Below are 14,739 nucleotides of genomic sequence, written 5' to 3' on the forward strand. Positions count from 1 at the left end.
CGCCCACATTGACCTCTTAGGGCCCTCCACTAGCATTTGAGGGCCCCTAACCGGCCTCAAGGGCCCAGCCGGCGTCTGAGGGCCTCACACCGGCCTCTGGTGGCCTCATTTCTGTCTCTGGGGCCCCAAGATTAACCTTTAGGTGCCTCTGAGGGCCCCGCACTGAATTCTGAAGACCCGATGCCGGCCTGTAAGGGTCCAAATCGGCCTCTGAGGGTCCATCTTGGCCTTAGAGGTCCAACGCTAGCCCATGACGGTCTTTTAGGGCCCCACACTGACCTCTAAGGGCCCATGCTGGCCTGTAAGGAACCACACTAGCCTATGAGGGCCTTGCACGGGATTCTGAAGACCTGATACCGGCCTCTGAGGCCCATCTTGGTTTTTGAGGGCCTTCTGCTGGTCTCTGGGGTCCAACACCGGCCCATGCCGGTATTTTAGGGTCCCACATTGACCTCTGAGGGCCCATGCTGGGCCAGCATGGGCCCTCAGAGGTGACACCAACCGCATTTTCGGATCAGATCAGGTCACTGACCTATGAGGTCATAAGTGAACCTCTGCACGGTCTTCAGATGTCGCAACTTCGCAACGCCCTCACTGCAAGAGGAGATTTCACAGGGAAATGAACCTTGCAGGACCTAATATCCATTAGGAGTCTCACAACTTGCACATCTCGGATTTTTCCTAAAGGTCATATGAGGTCAGGTCATTTCCGTGACCTCACCATTAGGTATAAGTCAATGGAGATAAACTGAAAACTTTTTCTGGCGCCGGAAACGATCTCCAACTATCTCAAGCACACCGAATCGTGATTTCATGCACTCCTTGCAATGTTCGATGCGTCACTTTTGCAATGTTGACCTTGCGCGACGTCATTTATGACGTTATCTACCGATCAAATTGAGCTAGCGAGTCGGGAAAGCCACCAATGGACTCAGAAAGACCTGCCGAATCGAATGATATGCGACATGACCTCTTTCGACCAACTTCGTGACCTGGGGGTGCTGACCTGACCTTGACCTGAGATCAACACCCTAAGTTGACCTGACCCAAACAAAAAATATATCATTCGACGCGCCTGAGCGAGGCGAACACGATGCTGCCAAAATCGCGGCACTGCGGCCGTTTTTTGCGAAGTTATTCACCAAAAACGGAACCGTGCATTGAGACACTTGACCTGACCTAAGAGGTCACCGGTTGACCTAGGACCTTAAAATCGAGAATCGATCTCTGCGTCTCGTAACGGCGCACACGCTCGTTTTTTTCCGCGACGCGCTAGCTCCACCTGGGGCGAAATAGCGAGGGGGTCGTGCCCGCCCCCCGCCCCCTCGGCCGGCGCGTATGTAGAAAACCTATAGGTCCGGGCCGGCGAGGGTTAAACTGGCCTCTGAGGGCCCAGACCGGCCTCTAAAAGTCCCACACCGGCCGGCGGCCTCTGAAAGTCAATCGGCCCAGTTGCAGTGGTCGCTGATATAAAACCTCTTAACCCTCGCACCGACGGGGGGGGGCGGATATCCGCCCCCCTGAGGTTTTTCGCGAATAGCGGAAAAACCGCGGCGCGTAGCGCCGTGAAATTTGGTATGACTATAACCTCATCAATTTTACACATGGTGTGCAAGTTTGAACCTCCTACCTTTTAAGGCCAGGTCACCAGGTCACTTTGAATGACCCAACCTCAAGTCACTTTTTTGTAACTTTGTCACCGTGCCAGAGCTACAGTAGATGTCGGAGGCCTTTGAAAGTCGCAGGATATTATTAGTGTATATAGAAATATACACCAAAATACGCAATGAAACCACCAAGATGGTGAGGGAGGCCAAACACAACTTTGAGCACAAACTAGCTCATGAGATCAAGTCTGATCCCAGAGCTTTCTTTGCTTACGCCAGGAGCAAGACATCGCTCAAGGAAGAAGTTCTGGCGGTGACCAAGGAAGATGGGAGTTTAACAACATCATTAGAAGACACGTGTGATGTAGTGAACCAGAAGTTCCAGGAAGTGTTTACCGATACAGAGGGAATAGCGCCACCAACAGTGACTCATTTTACTGGACCCAAACTCGAGACATGTGATATAGACTTGGAAGAGGTAGCTGCTGTGTTACAAGGACTTAAGACACCATCAGCACCAGGACCAGATGGTGTACATCCCATCATGCTCAAAGAGTGTGCACTCAGCCTTTCAAAGCCTCTACACTACATCTTTACCAAGTCATTAGAGTCTGGGGAGCTGCCAAGAGACTGGAAACAAGCAAACGTAACGCCCATTTTCAAGAAAGGAAAGCGGACTGATCCCTTGAACTACCGCCCAGTCAGTTTGACATCTGTCGCATGTAAGACTCTTGAGAAACTGATAAGAAAGAGGGTGGTTGAACACTTGGAGACAAACAATTTATTGAGCAAGTATCAGCATGGCTTCCGCTCAAAAATGTCTTGCCTCACACAGCTATTGGAGTACTTCTTTGACCTTGAAAATGCTCTGGATGAAGGAGAGAGTGTAGATGCCCTTTACCTGGACTGCCGCAAGGCCTTTGATACGGTTCCTCATGAGCATCTAATTGTTAAGATACAAGGAATGGGCATAGATGGTCTGGTAGCAAAATGGATCACTGGCTTTCTGAGAGGACGTGAGCAGAGGGTTGTGGTGAAGGGCTGCTGCTCGGGGTGGAGAGCTGTCAGGAGCGGAGTACCCCAGGGTAGTGTTTTAAGAACGACCCTCTTTCTGATATATATAGATGACCTCATGAAGAATTTGGACTCTCCAGGGAAACTCTTTGCAGATGACGCAAAAATCTACAGAAGGATTGGAGGCCCCAGAGATGGAGTCATTCTGCAAGAGGACATTTGCAAACTGGAAGTGTGGAGTCAAATATGGTTACTGGATTTCAACAAGGACAAATGCAAGGTGATGCATTTTGGTCCCAAGAATCCTGGCTATAACTACTCTCTAAGAGGAACGACTTTAATGGAGACTGACAAAGAAAAGGATCTGGGGGTGATTGTTACTCCTGATCTCAAAGCATCCGAGCAAGTGTCCAGGGCCGCGGCAGCAGCGACCTCCATGCTGGGAAGGATAAGAAAAACCTTTACATGTATGGACAAGGAAATGTTCCTGCCCATCTACAAGGCCCTTGTACGACCTCGAATGGAGCATGCCATTCAGGCGTGGTCACCTTACCTCCAGAAGGATATTAACAAGTTGGAGAAAGTTCAAAGGAGAGCCACGAAACTTATACCTGGACTAGCTGCCAAACCATACGAAGTCCGTCTGGCGGAACTGAACATGACAACTCTGGAAGAGAGGAGACAAAGAGGAGACATGGTAGAAGTATTTAAATTGATACATGGATTTGATATGGTCAGTGCAGGAGAAGATTTCCTGAAACTTGAAACAGACGGCCACAGGGAAAGGACACGAGGGCACACTCTGAAACTCCGGAAGCCGAGGCATCGCACATTTAAACGTAATATGTTCTTTTCATCAAGAATTATTGAACAGTGGAATAAGTTGCCTGAAGAAGTTGTAACGAGCAAGAATGTTAACATTTTCAAGAACAAGTACGACAAACACATCAAGAAGAATACGGAGAGAGGCAGCATCCTATGAGCATCCTGCTCCCTTTGCCTCTTACAGATCTACTTGGTAAGCATCTACTTGGTAAGTAAGGTCATTAGTAGCTACAATTTGTATATCTCGGAATTTTGATATCGGTGACCTAAGGTCAGGTCAATTTCGCGACCTCCCCATTATAAGTCAATGGGGGAAAAATCAACTCCCTGTTTTTACCACTAAAACGGGTCGGAATGGCCCCATATACCATACATGACTTCATATACGATCAACCTTCACTACCTTGAGGTCTGTTTTGCTGTTGGGCAGCTGTGAGGTCATGTGACGTCATCAAAGGTCACCAAAGGTTTTTGGCCAATAACTCCGTACAGGAACAAGATACAGACGCGTGGATGGTCTCATTGTGTTCAGCTCGTCAAGACGCATCGAATGATGTACATGATGACCTCGAGGTCACGTGACCTGAGGTCAACCTTTGACCTTGACCTTTCGAGGTCAACATATATATCATTCGATGCGGATTGACGAGAGGATCACGATGATGCCCTTAGTTTGTTCCTATCTTGACTAATTCGAAAGTTATTCGAGAAAAACTCTCTCCATATCTAGCGCCGCCATTTTGATTTTTTCCACCCCTGTGACGTCATCTTTGACCTGACCTGAAAATGACCTTAGTAAAAATTGTAGATCTTGGCCGTGCGTATCCGATGCCGTTTACCGCTTGTCGCTATCTTGCTTCGTTCTCGAGATCTCAGGGGGGGGCGGTCATCCGCCCCCCCCCCGTCGGTGCGAAGTTGGCGCAGACCCCCGTCGGTGCGCGGGTTAAAAACGTTACAGGCCTGGCTGAGCCTAGCTGGTCCGTTCCTGCTGATTTTTTTAGGTATATTGAAAAGACTCGCTTTGCACGTTTCACGCTTGCTCGTAATGAAAAAGTTCTTGGATGCCTCTGGAATTTGCATGGGTGCCAACGGCTGCGGAGGACAGGGGAACGCGTCCATCAGTTTGAGTTTATGGACGGGAGTCTCCCTGAAATTTAACCAATTTTGTTTTTGTTTTTGTCTATATTTTTTTTTTTACCTCTGAGCATGTTTGCGAAAACAAAGTGGCCGAAATCCGAGGAGAAATTGGATTTTGGGGGTAGGTTAGGTTTTAGACCTCTGGGAGCCTGCCCCCCCCCCCCACTTTCGAAAACGTTCCTACGCCTATGGATAGGGACACGCTCTGGCTGTGTCCCGTGAAAAAGCAGAAAACCAAGAGGATTGGCGCAGCGGTTCTGCCTCATCGCTGGAGACGGTTGCTGCGGAGGGGCAGCGGTTGACGCCGCGGCCGCCGCGTGTCATTAGTGGCGCATTTCGCGTGCACCCAACTACTCTGTCCGAACTGTCGTCTGCACTTGCACAGATGAACAATTCAAAATCCAGTGGTGCCGATGGCATCACAGTGGCCATGCTGAAACAAACGTTTCCAGTTATCGGACCTCACCTTTTACGTATAGTGAATGCATCATTGCATCCATCCGAACAGGAACATTGCCGGATGAGTGGAAGCTGGCCATAGTGACACCCCTATTCAAATCAGGTGATACGACTGATGTTAACTGTTTTCGCCCCGTGTCGGTTCTGCCAACGGTGTCCAAACTGGCGGAGCGGGTGGTATGTAATCAACTGGTGGAATATCTTACATTGCATAATGTTATTTGTCCGGAGCAACATGGCTTCCGTAGGGGTCACTCCACGGAGTCTGCTATGCTCGACGCTGTCCAATTCATAATATCGGAAACTGACAAGGGGAAAGTGGTGTCAAATATTGCGGCCGATATCTCCAAAGCCTTTGACAGCGTCGAGCATGGCAGACTCATGGATAAACTAGGTTGGCACGGTGTGGATGGGCACTGGTTTTCCGACTGGCTTGACGGTAGGCGTCAGATAGTAAAAGGGGGGTCACACCTCCTTCCTGTCACCCATGGCGTGGTACAGGGGAGCACTTTGGGAGCAATCTTGTTCTCGTTATTCACTAATGATGTCGCTTCCCATGTCGTTTGCGATAAAATTGTAATGTATGCCGATGACTCGCAATTTCTCAACAGTTTCAACAAAAACGATATGAATAGTCATAAACACAAAGTGGAGGATATGCTCTCCATCGTTCAGAACTGGTATGACCAAAACGGACTTAAAATTAATCCGGCTAAAACCGAAATGATACTTTTTGGCATGCCAAAACAAGGCATTGGTGGCGACATTATGGTGAACTTTGCTGGTGCGCAGGTGCGGCCAGCAATCAAGATGAAAGTGTTAGGCGTCACATTGGACCCCGAGCTGAAGTGGGAGGACCATGTCTCGATGGTGATCCGGAGATCATACGCAACTTTGGCAGGGCTGGCGAAATTTTCCCATTCTTTACCCACCGCAGTAAAAAAGTTCATTGTTGAGGCTCTGGTCTTCCCACATATAGCGTATTGCCTTACTGTTTGGGGTGGGTGCAGGGATGTCCAGCGGAAACGAGTCCAGAAGGTGCTGAATCATGCTGCCCAAATCACTACCTCATCACGGCGCAACGTGCACGTCACACCGTTGTTCGCTGAGCTTAATTGGCAAAATTTAGACAAACTTATTGTGGAAAAGGATATTCTCACGATTCATAAGATTCTAAAAGACGGAACTTATTCCGCAAATCTAAAAACTCTTGTCGAGTCCCGCGCAGACATATCAGCACGCAGCACCCGGGCCGTTGAAGCTGGGCAGCTCCAGCTACCCAAGGTGCGCACTGAACGTGCCCGGCGCTTCTTTACCTACCGCGCCGTGGCTAGCTGGAATGGAGCGCCACCAGCTGTCCGGGAGGCGCCGACCGTTAGGCAGTGCAGGAAGAATATCAGAGAGAATGCGTTAGTGTGATAGTTTGTGCAATGTTTATATCTTAGGTGTCATTGTTCGTTCGCCTTTTAGGTCGTTTAGTACCGCTCCATTTACTGTCATCTTTTACATATATTTCATGTACCTATTGGATGGTGATTTAGCTTACCTCAACATTTTATAGATGCTGTTATCGTGGTATTTTAATATTCTTATCGTGTTCTTGTATTTTACTTTTCTTTTTGTCTTTTTATCTATGCCCGAGATGTGAGATGATTTTCATGTATACTGACACTACAACGTAAAAGCCACTACGTGGATGTTGTAACGAGCCTAAATAAATAAATAAATAGATATATCGAAAAATAAATTAGGGGGGGGGGGGTAAAAATGCCCCCAACCGCCTGGAAGGATATGTATTAACACACGCAGTGGAAGGGTTACGAGTACTCAGGAAGGGGGGGGGGGGTCATATAAACATATCTCAGGTCCTATAAAAGCTAGAAATGTGAAATTTGGGTGGTAAGTGAACGTGTCTGCCAACTTCATTGTCTGGGAATAACATGACCCTAGGTCAATATCTCCAAGGTCAAATGAGGTCAATCGTCGTCAAATTTGCCACATTAGTGACTTGTTTACGTCTATACGCCGATAACTTAAAAAGCTACTGGCCGACTCTCCTACTTCGTTCATTTTACGACAAAGAAAATATTTGAGTACCTATGTATGGCGAATCTATGCTTAATTAACAATAAATATGGCGGTTAAAAGCAGACATGTGCATGGATCCGAGTGATGGGTTGATCTCAGTGGATCTCGAAAGAAACTGCAAGTCAGGATCTAACTATAATCTCACCGGATCCGCAATTAAACATTTATCCTGGATCTATGATCTTATAGGATTTGACGATAAACTAAGAACATGGATCTATGACCTGAGTGGATCCCACCATGCACAACATTTGAAACTATTTTTTCAGGCGTTTCTATGGCAGAAATGACACAGAAGTCAGAACCAGAACTGTGAGTTATGGCGTGCAATCATATAAATCAATAAAAAAAAACAGAGCGTTTGTGAGTTGAAAAAGTGAATTTTTGAGATTTTTGTGTTGACAAAAATTAGTGAAGATGATAAGATCTATTATCTTACTGGGTCTCAATGAAAAAATTTGGCTCGGACCTGTGATACAAGTGGATCTCTTAGTAAACTAAAAAGCTGGGTCTATGATCCCATCGGATCCGAGATCAGGAGTTCTGGGAATAAATCCCAGACTCATTTTCTGGGATCCATGCACAACTGGTTAGAAGCCTGCAAAGAGTTATATGTCGCCGGCTGGAGCGGGGGATCGGCCGACGCGTAAAATGCGCATTCAGTTTCAATTTCAAAAGCTTGTTCAAATTTTATACTTTCTCATGGTTTGTTTGGTTTTGTATAGGTATCTCAATATTCTAATGGAAATCTGTGGGGGGGGGGGGGGGGGGTCAGTGGGGTCCATCAGTAACGCGCAGAAAAACAGTAAAACTCATCTGTATTTAAGACACACGATATTTGAGTCAACAATGAAAAAAAGGAAATTGAGTAAGATCTTGAGTAAAAAAAAACTGTACCTATTTTCAGGTACCTACTGGACAAGTTCCACATTACTTACCTGCAAAAATATGTTCTTGTAAAGCAGCTGACTGGTTAGAGCCTCAGTAAGTCGAACGCCGTGGTCCTTGTATGAGTCCTGTATGAACTCCGAGTCGAATTCCACGGACACCCGTGATATGCCCAGTCTGACGGGTAGCTCGTCATGAAGCAGCACAACAGGAGAAATTCCGGATCTGGAATATTGGAAAAGGCACAAAGTTTTAACAACCTCCAACGTCGCGCGTTGGGTGCCGTTGCCGAGCTTCCACATCCTTTACGGTGACATCATTTTTTTTTTCAGTCTTCTCGTGCCGAACATACCTTTGCAAATCGCAGAAGAACGTTTTTATGTTCCTGGCATAATCTTGGTAGATGCCTCCTCCTGCTGTTTCATCATAATTCCTATCCTCAAGTGATACCATGAGGTCAATGCCATCAATCACCAACGGGCAGTTGGAGATACATTCTTCACGAAGCAGGCCGTGCTTTTGTGCAAACGACGTCAGGTATTTGACCATCTCTGTAATATATGAGGATTCATGACGTCAGTTACCACATTATCATTGACATATCTTGCCACGCATGACGTGTATATGTCGGCTTTTTTAGAATACACTTAGCCCCATTAATCTATCATCAAAGACTGAAACATGATTGATCGAAACAAAATTGATCGATAGGTATCGAGTATCGAACATACTACATATCCAACCTGTTTTCATTATCTCTTTCTGGATTAATAGACAACACAAATCATGACTGACATGATTTCTATTCCTCGACCAAATCAATTACGACAGCTATCGTCACTTTTAACATCCGTTATAAGAGTTTATGCAGTACTTACACAAAATCCAACAAACATTAAAATTGTTGATGACATCTCACGACTCACCGTTTGCTTGATCCGGGAAATGTTGCTGTCAAGTAGCCACCATGGGGTCGTCCAGGTCAGTCTAGGTGACACACGTCACCAAAACGCAGCTCCACCGCCGGCCGCGCCCAACTGTCTGACCCGAGACCGCTGGTCCACCCTTATCCGCCCATCCACGGCGCCACCCGTCCCCTCCCCGCAGCGATTAGACCAATCGCGTTGCACAATACCGTCATCAGGTGATCACTTATCTTTGTGTTTAGTTGAGAGCAAGCCCCTTCGGCCTGAAAAATGCAGCACTACATGGGATGATAAGATAGAGTATCGGAATACACAGACTACCCACATGGTGCGCCGCGGCACGGGCCACGGGGGTGGAACGGTGACGTTGTAACGAAATTCGTTCCTACCCCATCCTCCACCTCCCTCTGTACCTACTTACTGCCCAGCCCCCTCGCCCACTTACAATATCCTTATATGGTCCTCACTCCTCACATGCGACGCCTGTCCTTGCCCGCTTCTGATTGGTGCTATGATATGACGTACATCTATATGTATGACGTGTGTGTATGACGTTTGAATATAGCGGCCGACGCCGAACGCCGAGCAGGAGCTGTGAAAGATTCATTCGAAAGCCAACCGCCGTAGCGGCCTGACGTATCGTTATTCAAAGTCTCGGCCGACTGTTTATTACTTTTGGATTCTGTCCTCAAATTTGCAATACATACTTCAAGAAAAGAAAAACCGTGTTGGTTATACGGCTCGAACAAGAGGTCCCCAAACAGACTATCACAGAAGAAGAAATTGTTTATTTACTTATTACATTTGTTACAAATGGTGCCGTGACCCGGATCTAAATAAAAAAACTCAAGAATTGAAATTGGTTCCGCAAGAAATTGCTCTACAAGTCTACGAACAGTAAGCTGTCACTCTTTCCTCTCTTTTCCCTGAACGTCTTCGCCCACATTTTCACATTCGATGGTTCAACTGTTATTGTGCCTGTGTATATTTGTGTAATTTTTGCATTGGGTGACTGTTATCTCCGCAGATGTTTTCGTGTGTCAACTGAACTGTTTATTTGTCAACGCTCCATAAACACCACTTGTTTGTATTCGCTGATTGATTTATACTTACCAGAGTTTTCAAAATGTCCGAGGCAGTCATCACCAAAGCGCTCCAAAATATTTGTCAGGAACTCCGTATTCAGGGTCTAACTCAGCACATCCGAACATTCTCCGGGGAGGGTTCCGCCAAATTCGCCCAATGGTTAAACGACATGGATCAGATATCTATTACCTGCGATTCAGAGCGTATGTGTGTTTTGGCGACCATCACTTTAAACGGATCCGCTGGTGCGTACGCTTCACGCATGCTAAAAGAAAACCCCCAAATCACGTGGTCGGAACTCCGACGCAAACTAAAGGAAAGGTATAGCGAAATGACTGATCCGTACCTGGCTTCGGAAAAATGCAGACGTCTAAAACAGAACCGTGGTGAGTCGGTACAAAATTTTGCTGAAAAGCTGCGGACAATGGCATCGGAGGCATTCGAAAATCTCTCTACCCCTGAGGCGCAACGCTTCCTAGTAGAAGTGTTCCAAAAAGGCGTGAGCGACGACAGCTTGGCGCGAAACTTGATCAGGAAAAGATTCACTAACCTCGATGACGCCCTCGCTTTCGCTGAAAGTGAGCAGCAGGCCGACAGGACTTTCCAAGTCTGCCGCCATCACTCCCCTCCTCAGTCCGACGTCGAACCCATGGACTGCAGCGGTATTCAGTCCGCTACAGACTCTGAACTTCGGACCACTATTCAGAATCTAACCTCCCAAGTGCAGCGAATGTCTCGCGACATCCAAAAACTGAAACCGCAAAAACGTGCTCAGACCGCCCCACCGCAGGTGCGCTTCAACGTACCTCCGACTACTCCCCCACCGACTTACTTCAACGTTCCCCCGACAGCTCCCCCGCAAGTCCGCTTTGATGTTCCACCCCCGCTGATGTCGTACTATGGCAACGTACAAACTCCCCCTCAAGTCCCTCAGACTCCCAGACCGAACTACCAGTGGACTGAAGATGGATCCCCCATCTGTATCGCTTGTGGCACACCTGGACATGTACGCCGTACGTGCCGACGCAACCCAACCCGTCCTCCTCCCCAAAGTACCCAGGGAAACGCGAACGCGCGTCTCGAAAAATAGCGACCAGAAACGCGCCAAAGAAAGACGGTCCGAAACGGAAAGTTTCTACAAAGAAACCTGGACCGCAAGCAGCACAAATTAAAATTAAACCTGATACGCCGATGTGCTATGTATCTCTAAGCGACCAAAAAGCTTATTCGTTAGTAGATTCAGGAGCGGACATATCCCTTATTTCACGTGAAGCTTTTGATAAAATTCAGTGCAGGAAAATCAAGGGTTTTTCTACGAGGAACTGCGTTCCTATTCGTTCTATCTCTGGTCATAGACTCACAAACTTCGGAACGGCCGTACTACAAGTCAAAATTGCAGGATTTAATCAACCGTTCAAATTCCAAATCGTAGAAGGTCTGAAAAACGACTGTATCCTAGGCAACGACTTTCTCTCCGCATTCGGTGTTCAATTGGATTTTGGACAAAAGACGATGAACCTCAACGGTAACGTCATCCCTCTGCGACCGCAACGTCTGACTTGCCAAACGACGACATCTTTGGTTCGAGTGCCTCACAAAGTTACAATTCCTGCTCAGTCGTATATAGAGATTCCCGCGTTAATCAACCGTGTTCAATTGCTAGATCAAGATTGCATAGTTCAACCTTTGAGCAATGCACCCGTTCTAGGAGAAGAACCTGGTTTGTGTTTGGTTGAAAGTGTAGGTCGCGTAGACAAAAACAAGCGTATTACAGTCGTGATAGTGAACGCCACTGGTAGGGATTACGTTTTGCCTTCTCGATCAGTCATTGGCATTGCGGAAGTTTTAGAAGACCCGGAAGGATGCATATTTACAGCTAGTGAGGAAGGTGACCAGTGTAGTGAACCGTCAGATGACGTCCCCGAAAGTCAAAAAGCGCGATTGTCACATGTGTCCGAAGGTCAACGTAAAAAGATACAAGACTTCTTGGCCCAAAATGAGGATTTGTTTGCAAAAAGTGATTTGGATTTAGGTTGTACTGATTTAGTGAAAGCAACAATTGAAACTGGTGATCATCCACCAATTAAACAGCGACCTTACCGATTGCCTTTCAGTCAGAGAAAACTTGTAGAAGAGCATATACAAAAAATGTTGCAGGCTGGCATCATTTCCCCTAGTCGTAGTCCCTGGTCTAGTCCGATTGTGATTGTAGATAAGAAGGACGGACAAAAACGGTTGTGTGTTGATTTGCGTGCTTTGAACAAGATCGTTGTCAAAAATAGTTACCCTCTTCCGCGCATAGACGACATTTTGGCTTCGCTTGAAGGTGCGAAATATTTCACTTCTTTAGATCTCCGCAGTGGGTACTGGCAGATAGCCATGGATCCCGAGTCAAAGGCCAAAACGGCATTCACTTGTTTCATGGGTCAATACGAGTTTGAAAAGTTATGTTTTGGGTATGTCAATGCACCCAGTCTATTTTCAGAGCTTATGAATAAAGTACTGTGGGGCATTCAACACAAATTTACTATTGCGTATTTGGATGATATTTTGATCTATTCAAAAACCTTTGAGGAACATTTAGAACATATAGATGCAGTCTTTTCACGTTTGAGAGACGCTGGCTTGAAATTAAAGATGTCAAAATGTGAGTTTTTGAAACAAGAAGTAAAATACCTAGGCCATGTAGTTACTCCATCTGGTATCAAACCGGATCCCGAGAAAATAAGTGCAATACAAAATCTCCGTCCTCCGACAAATGTCAAAGGCGTCAGATCATTCCTTGGTATGTGTGGATTCTACAGGCGATTCGTTCCAAATTTTGCAAGGATAGCCAAACCATTGACAGAGCTAACAAAGAAAAATCGTCGTTTTTATTGGGATGATGCATGTCAGTCTTCGTTTGAAACTCTTCGTTCAGCTTTAACAGTTGCACCAATTTTGGCATATCCGAACGTGGATAAGCCGTACAAGTTATATACTGACGCGTCACAAAACGCCATAGGTGCTGCGCTAGTCCAAGAGACTGAATTGGGTGAAAGAGTCATCCAATATTTGTCGCATCAGCTCAACGAAACCCAGCAACGCTGGCCTACTATCGAGCGAGAAGCTTATGCGATTGTATATAGTGTACAAAAGTTCCGTCCCTATTTACTCGGTTGTAAAGTTACGATTATGACGGACCACCAGCCCCTCAAGCACCTGTTCACCAGTGAAATGAAGAATGCTAGGATTCAACGTTGGGCGATTATATTAGATGAGTATGGATGTGATATACAGTATATTAGTGGACGTCAGAATGTAGTTGCAGACGCATTGTCGCGACTGGACACCTCAGGAGAGGATTGTCACACGGATATCCCAGGAAATGGATTAATGACTAGTAAGTCATTACCGTGCCATGTCGACGAATGCGTAGACACATTCGGTGTAAATAATGAATCTTCGTGCAGTGTGAATGTGATTGATTCCGATAGAGCGCCTGACATTCAAGTAGAGACTGAAGTGCAAAGAAGTGAGTTACCTGAGGCTCCTCCCAAGGAAAAATTCAAAGAGTTTTTACAAGGACATCCCGACCTTGGTTTACTTCAGAGAGAGGATCCCGAGATCCAACAATTGATCAAAGTATTACAGGACCCAAATCATTCGAACCATGCTGTAGTGTCTCGTTATTATATTTTGGAAGACGGTCTACTATATCGAGTTTCTGATCCGTCCAAATACCCCTCATTTCCAGGTTTGCAGTTAGTTATTCCCAAGCCCCTACAGAAACTGATCATCGAAGAAATTCATTCAGGCTATTTCGGCGGACACTTAGGTATAGATAAAACGTACGACAAGATCCGTTCACGTTATTTTTGGTCCGGTCTATATCGAGACGTTGTTCAGTATTTAAAAACATGTGTCGCCTGCAATATGCGCAAACTCAGACGCGAGCGACCCCCTCTGCAAGATATGCCAATCCCAAAATTTCCTTTCGAGCAGATCGCAGTAGACACGTCCGGTCCGTACCCTGAAAGTTTCCAAGGAAACCGGTACATTATTACTGTCATCGATTTATTTTCTGGATGGCCAGAGTCGTTCGCTACCTCATCAAAAAGTGCAGAAACGGTTGCCCAAATTTTATTAGAACATATCATCCCTCGCCATGCTTGTCCTAGGATTATGATTTCAGACAATGGTACAGAGTTTTGTAACGCCGTCATAGACCAAATTACAACTTTTAGCAACATTAAACATATCCGAACTTCCGTTTACCACCCGCAATCGAACGGCAAATGCGAAAGATATAATAGAGTTCAGAACGACATGTTAGCAAAGTTAGTGAGTAAATCTCAACGTGACTGGGACACAAAGCTTCCTTCAATCTTGTCTGCTTATCGCACCGCGAAAAACGAGACTACCAAGTATTCCCCCTTCTTCCTTCTTTACGGTCGTGACCCTGTTCTACCACTCGATAGCATTTTATCTCCAAAATATCGTTACCAAGGTGAAGATTACGTACCTACCATGCTCGAAAACATGCATTCTGCCTACAGTCATGTGCGTCACAACCTAGTACAAAGTCATGAGAGAAACAAATTTTATTACGATCGTACCGCCAAGCCAACGAAAATCAAAGTCGGTGATATGGTTTACTTCAGAAACCCTACAGAGGCGACTCAAAATGCTTCCAAACTGTCGTGCCATTGGAAACCTTTTTACCGCGT

At 46.2% G+C, this 14,739-nt stretch overlaps 1 protein-coding gene across 1 annotated transcript in view; it reads right to left on the reverse strand.

Moving 5' to 3' along the window:
* Positions 1–9,068, reverse strand: part of LOC122371859 — a 30,628-nt gene extending 21,560 nt beyond the window's left edge. Inside the window, exons 1-3 of the mRNA XM_043348606.1 lie at positions 8,945–9,068; positions 8,371–8,569; positions 8,069–8,243 (exon numbers count right to left, since the gene is read on the reverse strand). Of these exons, the coding sequence (XP_043204541.1) occupies positions 8,069–8,243; positions 8,371–8,567 (372 nt within the window). The 5' untranslated portion in view covers positions 8,568–8,569; positions 8,945–9,068. The remainder of the gene's footprint in view (positions 1–8,068; positions 8,244–8,370; positions 8,570–8,944) is intronic.
* Positions 9,069–14,739: the final 5,671 nt, after the last annotated feature.

This window comes from Amphibalanus amphitrite, unplaced genomic scaffold (assembly GCF_019059575.1).
Source record: "Amphibalanus amphitrite isolate SeventyFive unplaced genomic scaffold, NRLGWU_Aamphi_draft 001286F_arrow, whole genome shotgun sequence".
Lineage (NCBI taxonomy): Eukaryota > Metazoa > Arthropoda > Thecostraca > Balanomorpha > Balanidae > Amphibalanus > Amphibalanus amphitrite.